The sequence below is a fragment of the Canis aureus genome, chromosome 19 (genome assembly GCF_053574225.1).
Source record: "Canis aureus isolate CA01 chromosome 19, VMU_Caureus_v.1.0, whole genome shotgun sequence".
In the NCBI taxonomy this organism is placed as follows: domain Eukaryota; kingdom Metazoa; phylum Chordata; class Mammalia; order Carnivora; family Canidae; genus Canis; species Canis aureus.
The window spans coordinates 56,809,909-56,837,093 of record NC_135629.1 but is presented as its reverse complement, the minus strand read 5'-3'; the positions used below and the strand labels follow the sequence as shown (position 1 = coordinate 56,837,093).

Sequence of the window (27,185 nt, the reverse complement as noted above, 5' to 3'; positions counted from 1 at the left end):
GACAGCCACCCAGGCGCCCCGAGGAGGTGTGTTCTCCATGCACCTGACCTATTCCAAGGCACCAGCTCATGCACTGCGGGGACTGGCGGGTCTGAAACCCAGGGGGCAGGCTGGGATCGCAGGCGGTAGTGATGCCACCGTCCTGAGGGAAAGTTGCCTCTTCCTTGGGGAAACCTTGACGCCTTCCAGCTGCACGAGACCCACATCAAGGAGCGTCACAGGACTGCGGAGGTCACGCCTACCCAACACCTTGACAGCAGCCCCTAGATGGGGTTTCTACGGCCGGACGAGTGTCTCTCTGCCCTCACTCCACCCTGCAGTTAGCCCGGAGCCCCAACGCCTACCATGTACCCATTAGCTGCGTGAAACGAGGTGCTAGCTCGGGTCCCTTTTAAAGATGAGGGAAACCGGCCCAGAGCAGGAAGGGCACCACCCCCAAGCATCGCGCTGGAGATCAGTGGTGGGGCGAGGGGTGCTTCCAGGCTCCCGGACATCCGCTCTGTCTCCCTGGAGCCTCGGTTTCCCTGTCTGCACCTTGACAGTTTGGCGGTGGCCGGGTCACAATCCTCTGGGTCAGCGGCCAGCATAGGATTTACGCGGCCCTGTCCAGGGTCGGGCGGCTGAGTCACATCCTGATGGGAATTGGACAGCCTGGGCTGCAAAACAGCGCAGCTTCCCTCCGGCTGGGGGGTTGGTGGCAGGACGGGGGGGAGGGGGTCCAGAGGGCCCCTGGCTGGATGGAGGGTGGGGCGCCCAGGCCAGTGGATTGTTCCCTGGTGTCCTCATTGGGGTCGCTGCCCTTGCGCTGACCGGACACAAGGGGGCAGTAGAGGGCAGTGGCTGGAATCTGGGCTGTCACTGGGTAGTTTCTACTCCCCTGTGCCCCGGGGGGGACCCCAGGCCGGCCTCAGTTTCCTCCTCTGTGCAGTGGGCTCCCCCCTGCCTCCTAGGGTGGCTGTGAGGAGCAAGTAAGATCATGCCACGAGCATTCCAAGCCGGCACGCCGCGAGTGCCCTGCCTGTGGGGTAAGTCGTGATTCCAGCTCGTTCTAGAACAGGGATTGCAGCCTGAGACCTCGTCGATGGGCGCTGGGCAGGCGGTGGACGTGCTAGAAGGAGCCAGAAGCAACCGCATCCTGGCGCCCAGGGGAGCAGGAGTGGCCCGCAGTCGGCTGCTGGTGGCTTGTCACCACTCGCGGAGGGCAGGTCCCTGATTGCAGAAAAGATAGAAATCCAAGTTTTTTGTGTGTCACGTCTCTGATTTGACAGCAAATGTAAAATGTTTCCAGATGCTGTGTGGGCAGGACAGAGCTGCAGGCGGTGCGCCCGCCGCCGGTCTGCAGGCTGGGGTCCCCTGGCAGGTGGCTGGTGTTTCCTGGGCTCTGGGGCCCTGGGCCCCTCGCGGGTCACCCGCAGTGCGGAGCAGGAGCTCCCGAGACAGGCTGGCTCTCCGGCCCTGTCCGCCTCTTCTGACTCTATTCCAAGCTTGTTTGCTTTTCTTTTAAATGAGGGAGGATTCACAGAGCGTGAAAGCGACGGGGTTAAGTGCACGGCTCAGTGGCATTTGGTACATTTGGAATGTTGTGCAGCCACCACCCCTGTTGCATTCCAGAACATTCCACTTCCCCAAAATGGAAGCCCCTCCCCATCATTCCCCGTCCCCTCCTTGGCTCCTGTGAGCCCCCTTCCTGCCTGTAGATGAGCCTGTCCTGCACGTGTCACACACGTGGACTCACACCCCCGGGGCCTCCTGTGTCTGGTTCCCTCGCTGAGCGTCGGGGACTTGGGGTCTGACCCTGGGGCAGCGTGTGGGCTCCTCGCTCCTGCTCGTGGGCTAGTGACGCGCCCACAGGTGGGGGACACGTTGTCTATACCCCTTCGCCCCTTCATGGACACTGGGGGTGTTTCCAGCCTTTGGCTGCTGCAAACCTTGTCGCTGTGAGCACCAGGGGGTGAGTTCTTCTGTGGATACGTGTCCTCACTTCCCGTGGGCCTGTTCTGACCTGTGACCTCTGCGAGGGAGCAGAGTGGGGTCCTGTTCCTCCCTTACCTCCCCCCCCATCACTGCACCTGGCGGTGGGGGGGGAAGTGGTTTCTCAGGGAACACCCGATGCTCCGTGAGCAGGAGGAAAGGAGAGAGAAGAGGAAGACAAGAGCCGACTCAGGCCCTGGCAGGAATGAATTGTTTTCTTTTTCTTTTTTTTAAGATTTTATTTAAAAAAAATATTTTATTTATTTATTCATGAGACACAGAGAGACACATAGGCAGAGGGAGAAGCAGGCTCCACGCAAGGGGCCAGATGCAGGACTCGATCCCGGGACCCCGGGGTCACGCCCTGAGCCAAAGTCAGATGCTCAGTGAAAGGGAAACGCATTCCAGCACCCTCCTCTCCTGACCAGCACCCCCGGAGCCCGCACACCCTGCAGCCAGAGCCCCTGGCAGCCCGCGCTCTCTGCCTACACCTGTTGCCCAGGAGCAGAGGAGCCGGAGCGTCCGGCTCCAACTCGGGCAGCGTGAGCCGGGGCCCCAGGAGTGGTCCAGGCTGGTCCAGGCGGTGCGGCCTGAAGAAAGGTCTTATTTTGCAAATCCACGCTCAGCTGGCCGTTACAGGGGCACCAACGCATAGTTGGCGGCGTTATTTTAAAGAAATAAAACAAAACTTTACCTTTTAGAAGTTTCAGATTTACCAGGGGCGCCTGGGTGGCTCAGTTGGTTAAGTGCCTGACTCTTGATTGGGGCTCAGGTCACGATCTCGGGGTCGTGAGCTCCAGCCCCAGTGTCTGGCCTCCACAGTCAGCGGGGAGTCTGCTTCTCTCCCTCTCCCCCTTCGCCACCCCCACCCCCCCAAAAAAATAAGTAAATAAATTAAGAGTTACAGAAAAGTTGCAAGAATATGACAGAAAGTTTCCATATATTCTGCAGTCAGCTTGTCCTGGGGTTTACATCTTTTTAAGATTTTATTTATTTATTTGAGAGAGAGAGAGCGAGAGAGCATGAGCAGGGGGAGCAGCAGAGGGAGAGGGAGAAGCAGACTCCCCGCTGAGCAGGGCGCCCAATGCTGGGGGCTCGATCCCAGGACCCCAAGATCATGACCTGAGCTGAAGGCTGGGGCTTAACCGAGTGAGCCCCCCGGGCACCCCCATGATTAACGTCTTACATTAGGAGACTGCATCTGTTACAATTAACAGATCAATGTTGACACATTCCTAGTGAGCGAAGTCCACGATTGATTCTGATTTCCTCAGTTTCCCCAACGTCCCTCTTCCGTCCCAGCATCCCCCAGGATACGCAGGCGTCACATCTCCTCGGGCTCCTCCCGGCTGGGACAGTTTCTCAGACTTTCCTTGTCTCTGATTCTGATGCCCCTTGACGGTAGCATGGAGGTCCGGGCAGGGCTTTTTTTTCTTTTTTTTTTAAGATTTTATTTATTTATTCATGACAGACAAAGAGAGAGAGAGAGACAGGCAGAGGGAGAAGCAGGCTCCATGCAGGGAGCCTGATGCAGGACTCGATCCCGGGACTCCAGGATCAGGCCCTGGGCTGAAGGCGGCGCTAAACCACTGAGCCACCCGGGCCGCCCCCGGGCAGGGCTTTTGTAGGAAGCCCCTTCCTTGGGTCTGTCTGGGGTTTTTCTCATGGCAAGGCCGGGGTGATGGGTTTTGGGAGGAAGACTCCGGAGCAAAGTGCCCTCCTCCTGGGGCCATCTCAGGGGGCGCGTGCTGTCACCATGGCTTGTCACTGCGGACGTTGGCCTTGGTCCCCTGGCTGGGGTGGGCGGGCAGGTGTCTCCCCTGCAGGGTCCCTCGCTTCCTCTTTGCTGACTATCCCCGCGTCCTGGCCCACACTTACAGAGAAGGGAGTCATTCTGTGTCCTTGATGACAGAGAATCTACATACATGATTTGGAATTCTATTCCACAAAAATTTGTCTCTTCCTCCTATTTATTTACTTATTCAATCATTTATCTACATCTTTATGGACTCATAGCTGTTTTTTTTTTTAAGATTTTATTTATTAATTCCTGAGAGACACAGAGAAAGAGGCAGAGACCCAGGCAGAGGGAGAAGCAGGCTCCATGCGGGGAGCCCGATGCGGGACTCGATCCCAGGACTTCGGGGTCACGCCCTGAGCCACAGGCAGACGCTCTACCGCTGAGCCACCCAGGCGCCCCTCGTGGCCGTTTATTTTGTAGTTCTGGCTCAGAGTCCAATAATCCATGATGTCCTTTGTGGCTCGAACCATCCCAGCGGTGACCACGGAGAGCCTTTCGGTTGATTACTGGGTTTACCCGACAACGCCTTGCAGCATTTAGTAGCCAAAACGCATCCCGGGGACCAGACTCTGCAGGGTCACCCCTGAAAAGTGCTGTGCATATTCCGAAGGGAAAGTGCGTGTGATCCGCCCCCCCATCCGTGGGCTTTGGCATTCTGCATCCAAAAGAAGGCAAGAAAGGCTGAACATCCGTAGATGATCCGAAGGGGACCCCCCCCCCGCCGCTCTGGCACTGACGGGTTATGATTTTCTGCGCTGAGAGCAGGTGTGTCCCGGCCCAGCGACTCCCCAGAACTAACCAAGTCTTATTGTTGTTGTTGTTTGCCCTCGGCCCGGCCTGCAGGCCGCTCCCGGAAGAGACGGGGATGGACCCGCTTGGCAGCCCCACGGAAGACACGTCCTGTAAGTGTCCGCGCGAGTGGCCTGGGGCGCGCTGTTTCCAGCTCTCGCTCTGCGTGAGGTTGGACTGTAGAAATGTCAGGGGAGGGGGTTGTTCTGCTTGGAGGCCCGGAGGGACCTCAGCCACGGTGGGTCATGAAGTTGGCACGTGGCATTGCTATGTGTCCTTGAGCTGGTTGCTCGGCCATTCTGTGCCTCCAGGTCCTTATCTATTAAATGTAGGTAGTGAGCTTCCCACAGAAGGGGGTGTGCAAGGATTTAATGAAGCGACATGTATAAAGTGCCCAGGGGTTGCCAGGTGCAAAGTCAGGCCTGGGAAGGCTCTGCTGCTCCAAGCGCTCAGGAGGGCTCACAGCCCCAGGATAAGAGGGGGTCCAGGGCAGCCAGAGGAGCTCCCCTGAATAAGTCCTCCTCAGTGGCATCTCCTCAGAGTCCAGCTGCGGCCCCCGCTCTGCCCGCATCTCCCCCATGCAGCTCATCACAGCGCCCACCCTTTCTGAGGGAAGACTGACGAGAGAGGGACAGCCACATCCCTGACGTCACACAGCACTAGGAGCCAGGTCTGCCTGTGAGCCAGATGGGGGGCCAGCGCGGCCCAGTTTTCTGGGGCCATTCAGGATGGTTGGTCACCTTAGGGTACCGGTCCTCCTCCTGGCCTGAGCACACAGGCTCTGCCTGCTGTTGTCACATCCCCAGAGGGTGATCCTGGTGGGTCCCTTCACCCCTTTGGGCCCTGTTTCCTTTTTTAAAAATTTTTTAAAGGATTTTATTTATTTATTCATGAGAGACACAGAGAGAGAGGCAGGGATGCAGGCAGAGGGAGAAGCAGGCTCCCCACAGGGAGCCCGATGTGGGACTCGATCCCAAGACCCTGGGACCATGCCCTGGGCCGAAGGGCAATGCTCAACCCACTGAGCCACCCAGGGGTCCGTGATTTTTATTTAGTTAAGGAGCTGGAGAGATAGGGTGGTGAGTTGTATGTGTCCACGTGGCTGGGCCACCCCACCCAGAGATGTGGCCAAGCATTATTCTACATGTTCCTGTTGAGAGTCACTTTTCTGATGAGATTAACATTTAAATGAGTAGACACTGAGTAAAGCCGATTGCACTCGAGAGCGTGGGTGGGCCGCATCTGATCAGTCGAGGGCCGTAGAGGAAGAAGACTCCAGTGTGGCTCACCCTGGGACAGAATTCCTCTTCAGCCGTGAACACGGGATACCCAACAGGTTTCTGGCTTCCGTAATATGATGGTGGGGCAGGCGTGGGACACACAACCTCATTCCCAAAAGGAAAAATAGGAAGGAAGACAGAGATCATCAATCCCAGTCGATCCCAGCAAGTCTGAAGCTTGGCAGGACAAATTCTATCAGATTTTTTTTTTAATTCTATTGGATTTTAAGGCTGGAGAGCACTCCTCTGGCTCGATGCTCTGTGCTGCGGGTGCCCCCCCCCCCCCGTGGCATTACCCCCGCCTTGCTTCCCTGCTGGGGAGAATCGTTGTGTGGACAGCCTCTGTCTCCCTGTCACCATGCTGTGACCCCGCAGCTCCACCCCCTGGGAGAGGGAGCCCCGTTTCTACCGAGCACGCTGGATGCACCGCCCCAGCCACGTGCTCCCGGCAATCACCACCTCGGTGTCCCCATCTGTAAAGTGGCTGATGCGACCTGCCACGCCAGGTCATGCTGAGATCGAGGCGTCACGTCAGTGGCGGGAGCACGGAACAGGCACAGAGTGAACAGGGCGGTTTTGTTTTTATCACTTTGTGCCAAAGCACACATTTACCTCCAAGCCACTCGTGAAGCGGTCACCTCTGACCCATGGCTCGGGGCCGGAGAAATTCAGAGAAAAAAAAGAAAAAGAAAAGTGAGGAGCTGGTGCATTTAATTGTGGATCGAGGAGCGTCTTCATCCGGTGAGAGAGGGGCAGGGCTCTCGCATCGGCCCATTTATTTTGTCCTCGATGGTGAACCTGGCCGCGCCTTCCCAGGGTCTCCAGAAGAGCGGGCTTGGGGGCAGCCGGGGGCTCTCCTCGCCCGTAGGGTAACCTCCGGCCCCCCCCCACCCCCCCCACCCCCCCCCGTGCTGGCTCTGCTGCACTCGCTGCGGGATCGGCTCTAACCCCTTGGGGAGGAGCCACCTGTCACAAGGAGACCGCGTGCAGGCTGAGGGTGTCCGGGAGAAAGCAGTGCAAGCCCGGAGGCTCGCGCACCCTGACCAGCTCCAGAGGGAGCACCTGTACCCCCCGTGCCTCAGTGTGCTCACCTGGCAAAGGGGATGATAACAGAACTTGCCTGGCACGGATATCAGTGCAAAGATGGCCCGTGAAAAGGCTGGGGGAGCACTTCACGGGGGGCCTGGCCCCAGTGCCGGGGTCGGTTCATGCCAGTTATTAAAGGGAGAGGCCAAAAGTCACCCGTGGGGGTTCATCCGCTGGCCGGATGCAGAGGGAGCTGTGGTCACAGGGACTGGCAGGTGGGGAGCACAGTGTCTGGGGCTGGTCCGCAGGCCCCGGGGTGCCCCTGACCTCACTCACCTCATGGAAGTCGCATCTGGCAGATGGCGAGAGCAAGGCAGGCCCAGGGAGGCGAGGCGAGCTAGGAAGCAGCCCCTCCGGGCGGAAGGTTAGGGCATGAACCCCCACCGGCCCCACAGGACGTCCTCCGATTTCTAGATTTCTAGCCGGTCCGCACGATGGGGCTCAGCCCTGGCCGGGTCGGCGAAGCCGCAACTGTTTTGTCTCCTTTCCCGGTTTTCCGAACAGCCCCTCCCAACGCCTTGAACTTCAACGGAGCTCATCGCAAGCGGAAGACGCTGGTCGCCCCGGAGATCAACATTTCCCTGGATCAGAGCGAGGGCTCCCTGCTGTCTGACGACTTCCTGGACACCCCCGATGACCTGGACATCAACGTGGATGACATCGAGACCCCCGACGAGACCGACTCGCTGGAGTTCCTGGGCAACGGCAACGAGCTGGAGTGGGAAGGTGAGGCCCGGGCACAGCAAAACCGACGGGCACAAGCTCGTCGCAGCTGGTCGTCCGTGTTGTGAGGCGTTGGGACAGGGTGGGGGGTGGGTCTCACCTGAGGGGCCATCCTGCCCCAGGGGTCACGGGGCTATGTCTGGGGCTGTCACACTGGGGGTGCTCCTGGGCCCACCCTGCCCCCCGGCGCCTGGGATGCCCCGAATTTTCTGCAGTGGCGAGGGACAAGGATTGGTGTTACCCACTTACTCATTTTAAAAAGATTTCATATATTTATTTGACAGAGAGAGGGGGAGCGCGAGTATGGGGTGCATAGGCAGAGGGAGAAGCAGGCTCCCTGCAAGGAGCCCGAGGCAGGACTCGATCCCTCTTTAGATGTTTGCTGGAATTCAGGACACCTGGGGGGCTCAGTGGCTGAGCATCTGCCTTCCGCTCAGGGCGTGATCTGGGGTCCTGGGATCGAGTCCTGCCTCGGGCTCCTTGCAGGGAGCCTGCTTCTGCCTCTCCCACTCCCCCTGCTGGTTTTCTCTCTCTCTCTCTCTCTCTCTCTCTCTCAAATAAATAAAATCTTAAAAACGAAAAGAAAAGATAGGTGTCTGCTGAGTTTTAGCCACAAAGTCACCCGGCCCTGGGCTTCTCCGCACTGGGGGCTTCCCATCACTGACCCGGTTTCCTTCTGGAGAAGGTGGCAGTTGAGCTGGAGCGTGAAGGGAGAGCAGGAAGGGACAGTGGACGAGCAGGGGCTCCGGGCAGGGAGACACACATGGACCAGTGTCACAGGAGAAGGATGGGGTGACACGTCCACAGGCAGCAGGGCACAGGGGTCCCGGGCAGGAGGTTGCAATAAAACCTCTGGCCTCAGGCGTCCCTTCTGCTCGTCCCGGCCCGCTTCTAGATGACACCCCCGTGGCTGCCGCCAAGAACATGCCCGGGGACAGCGCGGACCTGTTTGGGGACGGCGCCACGGAAGATGGTGGTGCCGCCAATGGGCGCCTGTGGAGGACGGTGATCATCGGAGAACAAGAACACCGAATCGACCTGCACATGATCCGGCCCTACATGAGGGTAGTGACCCACGGAGGTGAGACCGCACCCCTCGGGCTCCTCCTGGCTCCAGCCAGCCGCCTGCGGGTCGTCGGAGGGCCTCTCTGAGCCTCAGTCTCTTCTGCAGGGATGTTACGCCCTCGTCTCTGGGTGGGCGCACACAGGGGTGCTCACGGGTGCCTGTGAGGGTGGCCAGACGGGGGTGGGGGTTGCTGACTCCCCTGGCGAGGTTCTAGGACTCAGAGCTGTGCCCTCTGGGAAGGGGCCTGGCTGGCGAGCAGGTGGGTGCCTGGGCCGGAGCACGGGGCCTCTCAGAGCTCCCGCCGCTCACCGGCCGCCTGTCCCCAGGGTACTACGGCGAAGGTCTCAACGCCATCATCGTGTTTGCTGCCTGCTTCCTCCCGGACAGCAGCTCCCCCGACTACCACTACATCATGGAGAACCTCTTCCTGTGAGTGGCCGCTCGCTCCATCCCGGCCCGGGGTTCTGAGCGCCCCCCCATTGCCACCCGAGCTTACTGAGCATTTACCGTGGGGCAGCCACGGGCCCAAGCACTGCGTGTGCAGAAACACCACCAGTAGGTGCTGATGCCCTTCCCTCTGCAGGTGCGACACCTGCCCGGGACAGCCTGGTCCAGTCCTGTTATCAGGGAGACGGATAATACACCTGCGGGTAACAGAAAGGGCTCGCAAATCACGATTAGTCCTGTGTTTGTTATTATGAAGATTTCCTTCTCACCCCGTGGGGCTGGGGGGCCCGTGGTTCAGAGGATGACCGGTCAGAGCCGGAAGAAGACGAGAAACCAGGGAGCCCACCCCCCCCCACCTCCCACTGACAGGTGGGGAAGTAGAGGCTGAGACAGAGGAGAGGATTTCTCTGAAATGGCTCAGGGAGGAAGGGGCAGGGACAGACCCCAGAGTGGTGAGGTCCGATGGGGGGGCTGTCCACGGGGTGCCCGTTCCCCACCTGTAACTGGGGCTGTGAGACCCACCGCTCAGGATTAACCGAGACACTCTATCCTCACGCGTATAAAACACTTGGTGCCTAGTAAGTGCCATCAGGTAGTAACGACTGCTGTCGGTCTGTCCACTGACACGAATCTCGAGGGGGCTGCGTCTACCCCTTCCCCCGCCCCCAGCGAGCCGGGAGGGCCGCCGGCTGAGCAGGTGTGGCTGGCATGGCGGGGGCGAGAGAGCCCAGAGGCCAGGTGCCCCAGGTGTTCAGCCGTGGGGACCGCGGCTCCCTAACTCTTGCCCCCCGTCTCCCGCACCTGCGACCAGGTACGTCATCAGCAGTCTGGAACTGCTCGTGGCGGAGGATTACATGATCGTGTACCTGAACGGGGCCACCCCCCGGCGGAGGATGCCCGGCATCGGCTGGCTGAAGAAGTGCTACCAGATGATCGACAGGAGGTGAGTGCGGCGGGGCCGCCTCGGGGGCGAGGGCGCGTGGAGGCTCACCCGGAGCAAGGGACCCCCGGGCCCCTGCATGGCAGCCGTGTGGTCGTCAGCCCGGCCCCGGAGGCGGGCGGCCGAGGATCGCTGTGGGCAGGGCTGGGAGGGGGCGTCTGTCCCTGTGCCTCCGGGCTCCCGGGGGTCCTCGGCCATCCTGGGCGTCCCTCGGCTTGTAGACGCGTCGCCCCATCTCTGCCTCCGTGGTCACATGGCCTGTCCCCCTTGTGTCCGTGTCCAAACATCCCCTCTTTGTAAGGACACTGGTGACAGGATAGGGTCACCCCTCTCTGGCATGGCCTCTTAGCAAATTACCTCTGCGATGACCTTATTTCCCAATGTCCTGATCCGAGGTGCAGGGGGCAGGGCTATAGCATAGGAATCGGGAGGGGGGGGGGGCGATGCAGTTTGACATGACTGTGACAGGTGCTCAGAACCAGGTGGGGGAGCGGCGGTTCTGGAGCAGGTGGCAGCGAGGACTAGACATCAGGGTGGCCACCTGCAAACCCCACAAAGCAGTCACGCAACCCAGCTTCACGGACCCCTCTTCCCCACCCCCTGGAAACTGAAGACAAGCGTGGCCGGACCAGGGAGCGCAGGGGAGGAACCACCCCTTAGCTCCTCCCTTCCCGGGGGCGCTCCCTCTGCTCCCTCCTCCCCCCAGATTGCGGAAAAACCTGAAGTCCCTCATCATCGTGCACCCGTCCTGGTTCATCCGCACCGTCCTGGCTATCTCCCGGCCCTTTATCAGGTAAGGACGCTGTGCCCTGTGTGGGGCCCCCACTCGGGTCATGGGCCTCTGCTGTTCTATTCCGGATTTTGCAGCTTCTCTAGGGCGACTACGTATTGTTGCTTTAACCCGTTTTCAGCCGTAGGTGCGGTTATTGAGGAACAAACAGGAAAAATAATAGCAGGCAGCCCCCCGTATTACGTGTTGGATCCCTCTTAACATTTACAACCGCAGCCTGAGAGGCCGATGCTGTTGCGAACTCCTTGCCCGGATAAGGGAACCGGGACCCTGTAGGGTCAAGGGACCCAGCCCGGGTCACGCAGCCAGGTCGCTAGCCCACGGAGTCCCCAGAAGTGGGCCGAGCTCCGTCCGCCACAGCATCTGCGCAGGGACCCCGAGGACGCCAGGAGGGTCCGAGCCCCTCCCCGCAATGATGCAGGAACCCTGTGCGTTGGGGTCCTCGAGACTCAGGTGTGGTGATTCACGGCAAGGGCTCACAGCTCAGAGCAGCTGCTATGGTTTGCTGCAGGGGAAGGATGCAGTGAAGGTGCAAGGGACGAAGGTGCACGCGGGCAGGCGTCCAGACTCCACTTGTCCCCTCCCGTGCGGCGAGCTCCCCTTGCTCTCCAAGGTTTACACCGGGTTTAGCCACACGGGGATGGAGTAGCCAAGGGTCCGACCTTAGCTGCTGTCCTCGGGTGGCCCAGCGGTCACACTGACGTGATGTGCCCGAGACGCCCACCACGAGTCACACCCTTGACACAGACTGTGTGACAGGGTCCCGGCCCAGGTCACCAGGGCGCTCCTCGCGGGTGGGGCATTCCAGGAGCCGCCAGGCGGCCTCCCCGAGCATCAGGAAGCTGGTTCTTTCTTTTCGATGTGCAGGCTTTGGGGACCCCCACCCGCTGGGTTCACCACGCGATATAAGAGCACCCGACATGCAGATCAAGTAAAGCGAAACTAGTCGTAGGAAATGCCCCAGTCGATGGCATAAACCCCATATTGAATCCAATATGCTTCAAAGCGTTGAATCGGATCGAGACCCTTCAGGGGCGCCTGGCTGCCTCGAGCCGCAGAGCACGTGTGCAGCTCTTGATCTCAGGGTCATGAGTTCGAGCCCCGCGTTGGGTGTACAGACTGCTTACGTAATAAACTTGAAAAGAAAAATCCAAAAAAAAAAAAAAAAAAAAAAAATTCCATCACATCCACATTCCCAGTTCACGATGTGTGGCGAGGTTGAGGGAAGGTCCACGCTCTGAGAGGGTCACGCTCTCGGCGTGAACAGTTTGCAAGGAGGTGATGTCAGACTGTGTGTGTTCAGGGACTTGGTGGCACCCTGAAACACTTGCACACTAGTAAAACCAGGTAAGTGCACTAATCACGGGCCGCGTGTGCTCATGATGAAACTCCCCCTCCCCCAACCGCTGGGCAAAACGGTGAAGACGTCCTCCTGCCCAACAGAAGCTCGCTCTGCCGTCCTTGGCACCCCCAACCGGGAACATACGTTTGCCCTGATGCAGGTAACTCTCTCACTTGGGATTGCTTTCCCACGGCGAATTTTGAGGGGTCAGGTTTGAGTTTCTATTTTTTCTAAGATTTTATTTATTTATTCATGAGAGACACAGAGAGAGAGGCAGAGACACAGGCAGAGGGAGAAGCAGGCTCCGTGCAAGGAGCCCGATGCGGAACTCGATCTCGGGTATCCAGGATCACGCCCCGGGCTGAAGGCAGGCGCTAAACCGCCACCCAGGTGTCCCAGGTTTGAGCTTCTAAAGAAAAAAGAGGAGGCGGGAGAGAAACATGAGCTTCCCCATTTATAAGCCTAGGAAGGTGGAGGCCATTCTGAGCCCGCCGGGAGATAGGACGCGGGCCCCCCAGGCAGACGGAGACTTGTCACCGCGGAGATTCGGGCACAGTGTCAGGGGATGGGCACGGTGGGCATCGCGGGGCCGCAGCGGCCGTGCTCTCCGCCTGTATGGATAGCCCGGCGCCCAGAGCAGCAGGTGCGGGCTCTGCGTACCCTAAAACCCTTCCTAACGGATCAGATCGTCCACCCTCAGAGCCCCTGGGCCTGGACGCACTCAGGTAACATGGACACGACTCCTGCCTGGCTGGCTGAGGCCCACGCCCTGCCCCCGGTCCCTTCTCGAGACAACTCCATGTTCCAAGAATAACTGGGTTGGGTTTTTTTTTTTCCTTTGTATTAAAAAAAGTGATTTGAACTGCGTGAAGGCAATTGGGGCCACTCATTGTGCCGCACATGGCCGCTTGTGACCCTCCGTGGGGGGACACCTGTCGTCCCGAGTCAGTGACCAGCCGCCTTCTGCCGAGCAGCCGCTTTATTTTTCCCTAATGGACACTGCGAACCATGTGATTCCTCATCTGTCCCCCTGTGCATCGGCTGCGGGAAAGCTGGAGCCAAATTCTTATCTCATCTCTAAAAATAGATATGAAACGCCTTAGCACACTTCTGTACATGTTTGGCTTTATCTTCTCTCTTTTTTTTTTTACTGTTACTCTATCATTTTATTATTTCTGTAGTGCTGTATGCTCCGGGCCTTATGTTTGTCGTTCAGCAACATCGTTTGACCTTGAAAAAAAGGTCATTTAACACTTTACGTGTTACCGAAATTAGGTTTAATTAAATGTGAAAAAAGTAGTCGCGGCCATGAGTTCACAGCAGCATGCTGGTGACACAGCCCGGCAGGGACCCTGCCCCTTGACCCCGGGCTCTGCTCTGTGCACCCCCACGAGGGGCGGGGGTCGAGGCTAGCCTGGGCAGCCAGGGAGGTTTGAGGGAAGGTGCTCGGGACATCGTGCAGGAGGCTTGTGTGCTCATCCCCGACTGCCAGCGCCCCCTCCGGGCCCGGACTTCAGGCGTCTGCCCCCCTCTCCCCCCGCCAGCGTCAAATTCATCAACAAGATCCAGTATGTGCACAGCTTGGAGGATCTGGAGCAGCTCATCCCCATGGAACACGTGCAGATCCCAGACTGCGTGCTGCAGTAAGTGTCCCTGGGCCGTGTGAGTGTCCCCCGTCCCCAGCCCCAGCGATGCTAGCCTCCTCATCTCCCCTCTCCGGGATGGGGGTGGTGGGGACCAGCCCCTGGATGTGAGTGGGAGCAGCGGAGCAGAGGGGAACACAGTGGGCATCTAGCGCAGGGCAGGGGCCGGCAAGCCACGGCCCACAGCTTGTTTTATAAATAAAGTTTTATCGGCGCACAGCCACGCCCGCCCACTGATGCATCAGCTGTGGCTGCTCCCGAGCTGCCTCTGCATGGAGTAGCGCGGCTGCAAGTGGCCTACAAAGTCGAAAATATTTACTCTCTGGGCTGTTACAGAAAAGCTGCCCCGATGTTGGGGTGGCGGCCAGCCCTCATCAGCGAGGATGCCGCTTCCTGACGGCACTGCTTCAGTTGCTGGTGCTGAATCAGGCAAAAAAAAAAAAGAAAAAAAAAATCTGCTGAGTGGCCTGTACCCCGCGCTGGAGTTCGCCAGCGAGTCAGGTGTTCCCGGCTGGGGCGCTGCGGGCCGCTGCGGGGCTCGCTCTCCGCTCCGGAGCCTGGCGTGTGTGCACACCTGACAGTGAGCTTTTCTCCCCTCCCGGGAGGAAGGACATCCCGCCGGGGCGCCTTCGGGGGGCAGGAGGGCCGCGGCCGACCGGCTGTGCTTTCTCTCTTCCAGGTACGAGGAGGAACGGCTCAAGGCCCGGAGAGAGAGGTCTGTGCGGGGCGGCCGTCGGGCCGGGGCCGGGCCGGGTCGGGCTCACGTCTCGGGGGCAGGTGGGGGCGTCAGCTGAACAGGGGCCGGTGACCCCCTACACACACACGGCTGGGGGCCTTGTCAAGGGCCTTGAATCAGACCCGGGTTCGAACCCCGTCGGCCCCACGGGCGGGTTACCGTGGGAGATCAGGTCGACGGGACCCCCCGGCAAAAACAGTGGCTCATCGTCATCGTGATTAAATTATCGTGCAGCGTCCTGGCCCCGGACACCCCCAGAAACGCCCCGTCGCTAACTTACTGGCTCAATTTTCACTGGTGGCATCACCGTGTGTGGCGGTCACGGGGCCCCGGGGCTACTCCAGGCCCACCCTGTCACGGGGCCCTGCGCCATCTCCCCTTCACCCCATCCCGCTCCCCACCGCCCGGAGCAGGCCAGGGCCAGGGCTCCTGACAGCATCTTACCGCCCAGGAACCCAAGGGCCGGAGTCGGCAAGGCAGCTGCCCCAGGCCGCACCCCGAGTCTGGGAGACGGGGCGGGGCGATCCCTGCCAGGCCCCGTGCCTGCCCTGGGGTGGGGGGGCAGGTGGCTAAGACAGGGTCCTGGGCTCTGCAAACAGCCCGGGAGAGGGACACGGCGCCAAGGAAGGAAGGGGGAGCCCGCGGCAGGGTGGGCGACATGGGTGGACGGGCCACAGAAGGAGCAGAGCTATGGTGGCCTTGCACGATGACGAGCCGAGGGCGACAGGGAGGGAGGCCGAGGGCAGGCGGACGCACCAACCCCAGCCTCCTCCCCTCCCCGTCCCGCCTTCTGTCCTCTCTCTCTCTCTCTCTCTCTCTCTCTCTCTCTTTCTCAATGTTTTATTGTGTTAAATATATATAACATGAAATTCACCATCGTAACCCCCGGTAGGCGCACAGCTCGGGGCACGAAGCACACTCACCCCGCCGTGCACCGCCCCCCACCGCCTCCAGAACCTTCCATCTCCCCACACGGAGGCCCCGTCCCCAGGAACCACTGACCCCCGCCCCCCTGCCCCACCCCTGGCTCCCACCACCTCCTCTGTCTCTGTGGACGGGCCTCCTCTGGGGACCTCCTGGGAGTGGGGTCCTGCGGGAGGCGTCCTTCTGGTCTGGGTCCCCTCCCTGAGCCCGGTGTCCTCGGGGTCCGTCCATCCACGTGGGGGCAGGTGTTGGGGCCCCTTCCTTCCCGAGGCTGGGTCGTATCCCGGGTGTGGACAGAGTGCACTGGGTTTATCCTTCATCCACGATGGACACTGGGTTGCCCCCACCTTTGGGCTGCTGTGAACGGGGTGCAAACATCCGTTTGGGTCCCTGTTTTCCCAGATGGAATCACTGGGACAGCTGGTAATTCCACTTCTAAGAGGTAGAGGAACTGCCACGCCGCGCTCTGCGGCAGGGTCACTGTCTCGGGCCCAGTCCCGCAGCCTCTCCCGGCTCATCGTCGCTGCAGCTTCTGGTTTTAGGACAGGAGCCCCGCCCTGGGTGTGAGGCGGAGATGTCTGTCTGTCTGCCTTTCTCCTCCCTCTCTGCCCCTCTCTCCATCTCTCTCTCCCTGTCTCTCTGAATCTGTCTCCCTGAGTAGTGCCCCCCCATCCGGGCCCCCCAAGCCTTAGCTGCGGGGGGGACAGAGACCAGCACCACAGGCCAGAGTCAGGGCACAGGGTGGCAGCATCCATGCCACAAGGGCCACAGGACGAGGGCACAAGCATCTGGGATGATGGGCCACCCCGGTCAGGCCCCATCCCCGTGGCCGCCTCTGCTGCCAGTAACCCCTGGGTGATCTCTGCACCCTGGGGGCCTGTGCAGGGGCAGGGAGACCCCCGACACTACCCGCAGAGACCACAGTGGCCAGCTTGTCACCCTGCCGCCTCTGTCTGTCCCCAGCACCAGGCCGCAGCCAGAGTTCGTCCTGCCCCGGTCTGATGAGAAGCCAGAGGCCGCGTCGGCGGAGGACAGGTGAGCGTGCAGGTGACCGTGGCGAGGGCCGCCGAGCCCCCAAACCCCTGGTGAGCGTGCCCCCCACGCTATCGTGACAAGGGCATAAGAATGCGGGTGTGAACAGCCAGCATGATGCCCACTCCCTTGTGGGGGCTCAGTATCGGGGTCCCCCTTCCCTCCACCCGGGCTGCCCCTCGGGGACACCACAGAGGCCGGCTCAGTCAGCGGAGGGTGGGACTCCCAGTCTCCGGGATGTGACTTCAAGCCCCACGTTGGGCACAGACAGGACTTAAAAAAGTAAAATCTTTTAAAATAAATAAACATGGGGGCACCTGGGGGGGTTAGTTGGTGAAGCATCTGCCTTTGGCTCAGGTCATGGTCCTGGGGTCCTGGGGTCCTGGGATCGAGTCCCACATCAGGCTCCCTGCTCACTGGGGAGCCAGCTTCTCCCTCCCTCTGCCGCTCTGCCTACTTGTGTTCCCTATCAAATAAATAAAATCTTTAAAAAATAAATAGGTAGGTAGACAGATGAACTAACAGTCAATAAAATGGAAAAGCCTGCTCCTCTCTGGGGCTCGGCTGCCTTCTCGGGGCCACGGGGGCTCAGAACACACGCGCCCACTGTGCAGCACGACCCTGGATGGCCGGCCATGGTCCCCCCTCTTCTCCGGGGGCTTCCTCACCACAGTGAAATTCATGTGATGTGCAATGAACTATTGTGGGGTATTTTTTAAAAGATTTTATTTATTTGAGAGAGAGAGAGTGCGCAAAGCAGGGGGAAGGGCAGATGAGGAAGCAGACTCCCTGCTGAGCAGGGACCCCCCCCCCCAACTGGGACTCGATCCCAGGACCCTGGGATCAGGACCCGAGCCAAAGGCAGATGCCTCACTGACTGAGTCCCTGAGGCGTCCCTCAATGAACCGTTTTTAGTGCCCATTCCAGTGCCCATCACCCCACGAGGGACCCCAGACCCATTGAGCAGTTGCTCCCATTCCCCCTCCCCTGTTCTTTCTTCAGCAAATATTGTTACAAGTCCTTTAGCACCTTGCCCTGGGACGGGCAGAAACACGGCGCGGCCCTGGCCCTCTCCCTGCCACCCACCGCCACCTGGCCGGCCTGCCTTCTGCATCTGGCCCGGGTCACCCTCCATCCCTGCCCTGCACGACCTGGGGGCAGGGGCTGTGTCTCGGGACCATCCCCCGCCCCCACCCCCTGCATCCAGCACAGGCCAAGGGTAGGGACCGTGGGTGGCTGAGGCTGGCAGGTGACTATCATGCCACTCCGCGGGGGTGGGTTTGGCCTCCCCAGGCCAGGACCCTGAGGCACATTACTGGTCTCATTTTGGGTTAGTGAGGAGCCTCGGCCCCTCTTCTCCGGACTGCCTGGCTCACTGACAACCCAACAGACACGTGCTGATGCTTGCTTGGCCCCAGATGACGACAGGGCCGTGCTGGCCCTCGTGGAGCTCGCGGCCAAATGCCAAGGCTCCCCAGATAGGCCAACGACATTAAGACGTCTCTCTTCCACAGGTCTGCTCTGTCCACGGAAGATCAGGAAACAAGGTGAGGCAGAAGCAGGGCCATCTTGGTGCCCGGTTTTCCGCGCACGTGGAGCCTACCCCATGGGAACTGCCCCACGATTTATTGTCTGGGGTCAGAGGGGCACCAGCTATCAGGACAACAGGGTCTTCTCTGTGGCAAGCAGCCTGTCCCCGCACAGCTCCAGGGGGTGCCATTGACAGGAGGCCCCAGAGCCAGGCTGCACGGCAGCCCTGCCTGAGACGCGTGCCTGGAGCCAGGCCATGTGGAGCCTGGACTTGCTATCTATCTATCTATCTATCTATCTATCTATCTATTTACTTTTTATAGCTATTTATTTTTAAATTTTAAGTAGGCTCCACGCCCAACATGGGGCTTGAGCTCATGACCCCAAGATCGAGAGTTGCATGCTGTAGTGACTGAGCTGGCCTGGTGCCCCAAGCCTGGGCTGTATTACTTAGCCATGGGTACACTGCCTGCCCACAGCCAGTGTCAGCGTCCACACCTGTTCTAGATGCCAGGAGAAGCCTCTCAGCGTGTGTGTATTGTGGGGGGGTGTCCATGGAGACCACCCCCAGGTTCAGGTTTGCTAGAATGACCCACAGGACTCAGTAATGCTGCTATGCTCACGGTTATGGTTTAATACAGCCGAGGAGTGATGAATGCAGGTGAAGATCAGCCATGAGCAACGGTGCATGATTCCAGGGCCAAGAGAGACCAGGGCAGGGTTTCCAGCAGTTGCCTCCTGGGGGACTTATCCAGACAGCCCTTAGTTCTCTCAGCAGCATGTGGTAATACACAGGTCATGCCGCCAACCAGGGACACTCTCCCCCGTCTTGGTGTTCGGGGTGTTTGCTGGGGGCAGTCCCTTATGCATGGCTAGTCACCCCCAGGGCTGACCTCAGCCTCAGCTCCTGTAGAGGCCGGGCTGATCCCCCCATCCTAGGTCACATTGTTAGCACAGACTCTCCCATGTGGCCCAAGGTCTCCAGGTGGACAAAGGCACTCTTACCAGGCAGGGCCCTCCAAGGAAGGACTGCGTTACCTCCTGCGATCTGGGAAAGGGCCGTACCTTCCTTTGGAACATGCAGCAGTAAGGGCTAACCCTTGACCACACGGTCTCCTACAAATCTGGGACACAGCCTGACCACATGCCTTAATAGCAGCTGCTCGACCGGGAGGCCCCAAGCCGAGAGAGAAACATCAAAAATGGTCTTAGTGGGTGCCCAGGTGGCTCCATGGTTGGACGTCTGCCTTCAGCTCAGGGCATGATCCCAGGGTCCTGGGATCGAGTTCTGCATCATGTTTCTCCCACAGGGAGCCTGCTTCTCCCTCTGCCTGTGTCTCTGCCTCTCTCTCTGTCTCTCATGAATAAATAAGTAAAATCTTAAAAAAAAAAAAAAAAAAAGGTCTTAGACCAGCACTGCCCTGGGTACACTGAATGGAAGCAAGTTCTCGGTACATCTCCGAGGTCATCTCAATCCCTGTCTTCCGGAGATGACTTTGTGTCCACAGACACAGAACATGCAAGGAAGGCAGCCACCATGAGTGAGAGCCAGCAGATACAATGAAAAACAGGGTTAGACTCCTCGTGGGAATCCTCAGGTAGGGGTGATAAATCAAGATGTTTTAAATGATCAAAGATGAGGCACCTGGGTGGCTCAGTCGGTTAGGCATCCGACACTTGATCTTGGGTCAGGTGGTGATCTCAGGGTCGTGAGACCAAGCCCCATGTCAGGCTCCTCACTCAGCGCGGACTCTGCTTGTCCCTCTCCTCCTCTCTGCTCCCTTCATGCTTGCTCTCTCTCTCTCTCTCTCTCTCTCTAAAAATGAACAAATAAAATCTTTAAAAATCATTAAGGACATGGAAGAGATTGTAGGAAGCAATGGATGGATGGACAGACAGGTGGGTGAGTAGATGGGCAGACAGAGGAACAGAAAGATGAGTGGCTGATTTGAAGTGTCCCTCTGGTCTGATTGGTGGCGCCAGCCCCGGAGCCCCATTCCACTAAGGCTGAGAGATAGAGAGAGAGAGGTCCCCTTCAGAACCACATCTGGAGGGTGGGTGGCGGGCAGGTACACCTCTTGCTGCTGAGGACCCCCAAAGCCGGAGAAGATCGTGCTCCTGGATTCCACACAGGGATGCATCCCCTACTTTCTTTAAAAACAATCCTAGTGACCTGGCCTGTGTTTATTCCTCTCTAGCATGTCCTGAGGTGACAAGAATGCAGAGAAGAACAAGAAAGAAGATTCCAGATGCCAAGAAACCTCTGTCAGACGCCCTCTGGCCCTGGACCTCAACCCTGCCTCGCCCTGAGTCCCCGTCTTCGGGGTGGGGGTGTGTGTGCCAGTCCCCTCCATCCATCTCTGAAACCCAGCATCCTTTTTAGCTGCTTGGAAGCATTTTTGTTTTGTTTTTTATTATTTAAACAGCGCAGTATTCGTGTGTTCCAGAAGGGGCCCTGGTTCTCAGCCCTCCACCCCTCCACACTCATGAGCTCATGGCCAGGATGAGCGAGCGGCTCAGGGCACGACCCGTGTGTCCTGGACGGCTTCAGAGACCCCTCCCACTGCGCCAAGTCCTGGTTCGAGACCCTTCTGTCGTTTGTCACCTGGCCCACGTTGGAGCCACCGATGCCCACCAGCTCCCTGGCCGGATCTGGATTCGTTCTTGTGCCTTTTCTCCTAGAATATTCCCTGCAGCTCTGGGCATCTGGCCTGGAAGCTCAGCTGCCCAGCAGGGCCGTGCCCCAGGGACCTCCCAGCCTTCCATTTGACCAGCTCCCTTCATCTCTTGTGACACCCGCCGTCTCTGGGAGCATCGGAACCCACAGCACACAAGTGCGCTGCCGATAACCATCCCTGCCCTGCAGTTACAAAGCCGCCCCTCCCAGTCTAGAACATTCTCAAGCCCCTTTAACATGGATGCCACCGCAGGGCAATCCTGATCAATCAATACCTCCTACTGAGGGAATGAAGTCTCCCCACTTTCCTGAGCCCCCTCCACAATCAATGCAGGGTTGGGATGCGCCCCTGAAGTTCCCCCCAAGGGGACCCGGCTCCGAACTGCATGAAGGAAGATACAGGGTACTGCAGATTTGAGTATTTCGAAGTTCACTTGGGAGAGCACATCCTTGTAGCCCGGACGCTGTGGGGACCTGCCGTCAAAGGGGGCAAACTGACCTTGGACAAAAGACAGACTTTCCTAATGCAGCCCAAACCCAGGGCTGGCCAGGTTGGCCTCTAGAGGTAGTGAGTTCCCCACCGGTGGAGGCATTTAAGAAAAGGCCGGCAAGTGCTTGCAGAATGTGGCCCTCTGCGGTCCCCTCCAGTCCTAAGAGTCTCTATTTATATAAACCTGAGAACTGGGATGGACGCCTTCCCCCGGCCCCTCCTAAGCTCACGCAGCTTCTTAGCCGTGGAGATGGTGAGTGTGGGGTTCCTGGCCCCGGAGGAAAGGTCAGATGCCTCTCAGCCTGGGACCTCAGGTGTTTGGGAGGGGCCAGTGGTGTTTGGTGCCGCACACATGGCTGCGTGGGAGGGGGTCCTGCATGTCACGGGCCGCTCCCACCCCCAACACCAGAGGCTCCTGCCTTGGGGAACGCGGGGTTTCTGAGCGCTCCTGGGCCTGGATCCCCGGGACACTTGGGGGCGGGGGGGCTCTTAAGTGTGTGTTTCTACCGCGTTTCCCGAATGTTGAGTGAAGGACAGGCCTGTGGCCCGGGCCTGGTGACCGTGTGTCACCTGGAGCCCGAGGCAGCGGAGGCTGGCAGGCGCCGGGTGCGAGCCGAGGGCTGGGACCGTGCGGGCTGCCCGGTGCCAGGGAGGCGACAGAGGGAGAGGAAGCGGCAGACCGCAGCCCCAGACGAGCCCGCAGCTGCACGGGGACCCCCCGGCTGGCCCGCCGCCCTCGGACCACCAGCAGCCACAGACCCCGGCAAGCAGGACCCAGGACCCCGGCTCAGCCGCGGCAGCCCCTCCAGAATAAAGAATAAAGAATAAAGGCGCACAGCTCCGTCCCCACGGGGCCACCACGTCCAGGCCAGCCGCTGCCCGCACTCAGAGCGCCTTTGTGCAAGGCGTGCGTCCCGGGGCGGTCGCAGCCAAAACGCAACGGACCCCGGGCTTCGTGGGAAAGGGACCCCGGGTTTTCCTCCCATGACACGTGGGATGTGTCCCAGGTCGTAGCTCACATGTCCATCCTCACCACGGCGAGTTTTGTGGTTTTTAAAAAAAGAAACCCTTCATTATGATTACTGTCGTGATGTTCAGACATCATCTCCATGAGCTTTGGGGGATTTTTATGTGGAAATAAATACGCGATAACTGAGAAGGGAGGTCTGTTCCTTTTGTCCACTTCTCCGAGGTGTGGCGGGGCGGGCGCACCGGCCTGAAGCCCCCGCCCGAAGCCCCCGCCCGGCAACCTCGGGCAACCTTGGGTGGCCTCAGGTGACCCCCCAGCCCTCTCTGGAATCAAACCTAGCCAGCAGGTAACAGTAGTAACAATTTAATAATCATATACCTGTTCTTATTACTCTTCCGCCCGCTGTCCCCACCCCACCAAGTCCCTCGTGACCCTGAGGGGGTTCTTGAAGCCTGACCCCTTCACTCATAAATGCATGCGGTCGCTCATCTGCTGGCGCTGGGGGTCCTGCAGGGTCCCCGCTCCTGCACACTGCTCCTGGCCTGGGGGTGGGGAGCTCGACCCAGGGCCTCCGTGGGGACCAGGATGAGGGGCCGGGTGCTGCTCTGGAAAGAAGGGTCCTCTCTGATGGGAGACCCGATGGGGAAGCAGCAGGCAGCAGGCAGCCGGGGGTGGGGGGTGGCGTCCGGGGCAGAGGGCCCCGCCGGGCACAGGGCTGGGGGCTGGGTCAGCGGCCCGGGTGCCTTAGTGGGACCAAGAGCTCACTGAGGACCTAGCCTCTCTCTCCCTCTTCTAAATTTACCATTAGTGGCGTGTAGAACATTCACGACACTGTGCACCTGTCAGTACTATCTAGTTCCGGAACATTCCATCTCCACCAAAGGGAAAGCCTGTCCCCACGAGCAGTCGCCCCCAGGCCCTGGCACCCACTAACCTACTTTTTTCTCTCTCTGTGGATTTGCCTGTTCTGGACGTTTCACACAAAGGGAATCCAACACTCTGTGGCAGGATGGTCGCTCTTCGTGACCTGTGGACTGTTTGGGGATAGGCAGGTCGCGTTGTGTGCCAGGTGAGCTGACGCCAAGCGGCAGGTGGCCTCCCAGAGGTGCCCTGCCAGGGCCCCCGTCGGGGACGTCCCTGTCCCCCGTGGTCTGGGCTTCAGGCCCCACAAGGAGGCTCCCAGGAAGCTCTGGCCACTGAAACTGGGGCGGAGGCCATCCCCCCTCCCCCGCACCAGCTCCCTGCCCGCCTGCCAGCCAGGCGCCTGGGGGAGCTCAGGGGTCACAGTCCAGCTCAGAAACTGAGGCCCACAAGGGGCTGTAGGTGGGAGGAGAAGAGGTTGGGCCACTTGCTCCCTCTGTCCCCGGTGGCTGCCTTCCATGCGAGGGTCACACCCCCGGTGACCTCTCCGAACCTCTGAACCAGGTCAGTCCCGCTGTGGCCGAGCAGGGAGTCCTTAATGACCAACCAACCGGATGACACGTGTTCAGTCTCCCTGGGGTGTCTGGGCCACTGCAGTCCTGCCAGCAGAACCAGGGGACACACAGGGCAGCCCCAGAGGAGGATGTCAGGGCAGGGGAAGGGCAGCACCTGCTCGGGCTTTGTGCGAAGCTGCCTCTGGTCACACGTAGACAGGGAGTGTCAGAGAGAGCCAGAGCCAGACAGTCGCTGGGGCGGAAGAAGAGGCTGCGCTCAGCGTCCACTGCAGGCGGGAGAAGCCCTAGGTGTCGCGTGGGGGGGGACACGGGCGCGTTACAGCCAAAGGGAGGCGGCTCGGTGGACAGAGGTCGCTGTCAGGAGACACAGGGGTATGGGGGGAGGGGGGCTGCACAATCTGACTTTCCCAGTCTCAGCATCAGAAGTCCTGTGTCATGGAGAACCAGGCACGCGGGGATGCCGGTCACCGTATGCGTGCCCCCCACCACCCCGGGGCCACAGATGAGAGGTAGGAAGGCCTGCGGGTCACGGTCAGGAGGGCCTGGGCCCCCGAGCCCACCCACCACCCACGAGCCATGCAGCTAACAGCTCAGGACCCTGCGTCCCTGTACACTTGGGCCAGATTTGAATCTGTCAGGGCACTTAAAACGAAACAAAAATCAAAACCAAAAGACACTCTTATGAATTCAGTCGTGCCCCCCCCCACCCCGCCACCAAAGGTTCATACAGTGGAGCCCCAATATCCCAGGACCTCAGAATGTGACTGTATTTGGAGGTGGTTCAGTTAAGGTGAGGCCACGAGGCGGGGGGCCTGGCTGGCTCAGCACGTGGAGCATGGGACTCTTGATTTCAGGTCGTGAGTTCAAGCCCCATGCAGGGTGTAGAAATGACTTAAAAATAGTATCTTTAGGGATCCCTGGGTGGCGCAGCGGTTTGGCGCCTGCCTTTGGCCTAGGGCGCGATCCTGGAGACCCAGGATCGATTCCCACATCGGGCTCCCGGTGCATGGAGCCTGCTTCTCCCTCTGCCTGTGTCTCTGCCTCTCCTTCTCTCTCTGTGACTATCATAAATAAATAAAAATTAAAAAATATATATTTAAAAAAAATAGTATCTTTAAAAGAAAAAATGAGGTTGGGGCGCCTGGGCAGCTCAGTCAGCTAAGCGTCTGACTCTTGGTTTTGGCTCAGATTGTGGTCTCGGGGTCATAAGAGGGGAGAGCTGCGTCGGGCCCTGCTCAGCACACAGTCTGCGTCTCCCTCTGCCCCTCCCTGTGCTCATGTGCTCACTCTCTTCTCTCTCTCTCAAAATAAATAAATCTTTAAAAAATAAATGATGTCACAAGGGTGGGTGGGCCCTAACCCAACATGACCTGTGTCCTTACAGGAGAGCAGCTCAGGACGGAGGGGGGCACCATGAGAAGACGTGGGGAGGAGACGGCCTTCTCCCGCAGGGCGGCAGGGGCAGCAAGGGGCAGCAGGGGGGACAGGGGCTGGCGGGGCACACAGGGGACGCTGAGCCTTTGCAGGGCTTTCTGGGGGCAACTAGTCCACAGGGGCTCCTGCAAGTCCTGAGCACACGGTGCATGTGCTCCTGAATGCTGGACAGGTGTCTAGCAGCTGTCTGTCCGCTCCCTACGCTCCCAGAGCCGGCCTAAATAACAGGGGTTGCCCTGGTTATTAATAGCAGCACCGAGTGTGGTAGGGAACCCGGCGGCCGAGGGCTTGGCCAGCCCAGGCCTCCTCCCTGACACCTGCTCACAACCCCAGGCCAGGGCACAGGGTACAGGGCATGCGGCCTGCCGCTGACCTACAGCAAGGTGGCAGCACCCACGGACACAGTGTGGTGTGGGAATTCCTACACCCGACACCCCCGCCAACCTAACAGGACTTGTGCTTAGGGGGTGCCTGTTGTGCTGACCACCTTTCCTCCACCCCTCACTGCCCGCCTGGGAGATACCCTAAGGCAGGGCCGACATGGCAAAGGGAGGAGGTGTGTCTGCCATGAGCCCAGAGCCTGATGAGGCTGTGCTCAAGCCCGTCAGAGACCCTGTCCCTGGGAAGCAGGGGGGACTGACCCCCCCGCTCCCCCTCCGGCTCCCACCACCTCCTGTTTCTGTGGATGGGCCTCCTCTGGGGACCTCCTGGGAGTGGGGTCCTGCAGGAGGTGTCCTTTTGGGTCTGGGTCCCCTCCCTGAGCCCGGTGTCCTTGGGGTCCATCCACGTGGGGACAGGTGTCGGGGTCCCTTTCTAAGGCTGGGTCGTATTCCAGTGCGTGGACAGACACCATGTTCTTCGTCCATTCATCTGTCAATGGACACTTGGGTTGTGTCCACCTTTGGTACCGTGACCTGCATTGAAGCACGTATCTTGACCCATTTAATCCTCAAAACCAACCGAAGGTTGATTCTGTTCTGGACATTTCACAGAGGGGGACACTGAGCCACGGAGACGTGAGATGACCTGTGCACAGCCGCAGAGCGCCGAACGCGAGCCGCGACTCTGGAGCTGGGCGGTGTGGCTCCGGTCATGACTGAGATGCCTGTGCCCATCCCTGTGCCCACCCCCGCGCCCTCTCCGCAGCCCGTGTCGGGGCCGCATGCGGGGAGAACCCAACCCGCCCCGGGGATGCCCACAGTGGTGGCCTCGCCTGCTCAGACTCGGCTGCCACCAGCTTCGACATCTCCGAGAACACCGCACTACAGGATTACAAAGCCCTCTCCGAGCTCCCACCGGACCCTCACGGCGTTGTGGGGAAGGGGGATCACCACCATTGTGCACTTGGGCGTTGTTTGCAGGAGGGGGTAACGCACCTGAGGTCCCTCTGCAATTGCTGAGCTTTGTTTTGAGACAAACACGAAGCTTTACACCCTTCCCTCCAATGAGCTTCACACACACTGCAGCCCAAATCGGGGCCAACCTAGGGGCAGCTCTGCCCGGATTCCTGCCTGGAGGAGGAATGCAATCCACAGCTCCCATAGTCCATCCTTCCAACACACCCCGGGAAACCAGCATGATGACACCCCCACTTTGCACAAGGCAAAACCAGACGGCAGGGAGCCCTCACCCCGCACACATGCTCCATGGTCCATTCCACTCCGAAGGAAGATGCCGGCCCAGCACTAACACGCGCCCCAATCACAACCCCTTAAAGAGGGGACGAAGGCTCAACAAGCAGTGTGGCCGCAGAGGACATGAGCAGAAGGTCAACTGTTCAGGAAGCACACAGGTGGCTGTGGCTCACCTTCCTCAGTGTATCCGTCAGCTACTGCCGTGTAACACAGGACCGCGCATGGTGGCCTGAAACGACGCACGTTCTCCCCAGTGTCTGTGGGCCTGGAGTGCAGGCACGGCTTACCTGGGCCTCTGCTCAGCGCCCCTTGATCCAGGCCTGGGTCTTAGCTCTCGACTCCACTGGGGAAGGGTCTGCTTCCGGGACCATTCGTGCGGTTGGTGGGCTTTACGCCTTGCTGGCTGTTCCCCGCCACCTGGGCCTCCGGCGTGGCAACTCCCTT

At 59.7% G+C, this 27,185-nt stretch overlaps 1 protein-coding gene across 1 annotated transcript in view; it reads left to right on the top strand.

Annotated features, from left to right (window-relative positions):
* The window catches only part of ATCAY (ATCAY kinesin light chain interacting caytaxin), a 29,812-nt gene extending 9,319 nt beyond the window's left edge, over positions 1-20,493 (top strand). Inside the window, exons 3-13 of the mRNA XM_077860498.1 lie at positions 4,616-4,674; positions 7,432-7,653; positions 8,546-8,731; positions 9,043-9,145; positions 9,975-10,106; positions 10,810-10,896; positions 13,780-13,878; positions 14,558-14,593; positions 16,502-16,573; positions 18,085-18,117; positions 20,299-20,493. Of these exons, the coding sequence (XP_077716624.1) occupies positions 4,616-4,674; positions 7,432-7,653; positions 8,546-8,731; positions 9,043-9,145; positions 9,975-10,106; positions 10,810-10,896; positions 13,780-13,878; positions 14,558-14,593; positions 16,502-16,573; positions 18,085-18,117; positions 20,299-20,308 (1,039 nt within the window). The 3' untranslated portion in view covers positions 20,309-20,493. The remainder of the gene's footprint in view (positions 1-4,615; positions 4,675-7,431; positions 7,654-8,545; positions 8,732-9,042; positions 9,146-9,974; positions 10,107-10,809; positions 10,897-13,779; positions 13,879-14,557; positions 14,594-16,501; positions 16,574-18,084; positions 18,118-20,298) is intronic.
* The last annotated feature ends 6,692 nt before the right edge of the window (positions 20,494-27,185 follow it).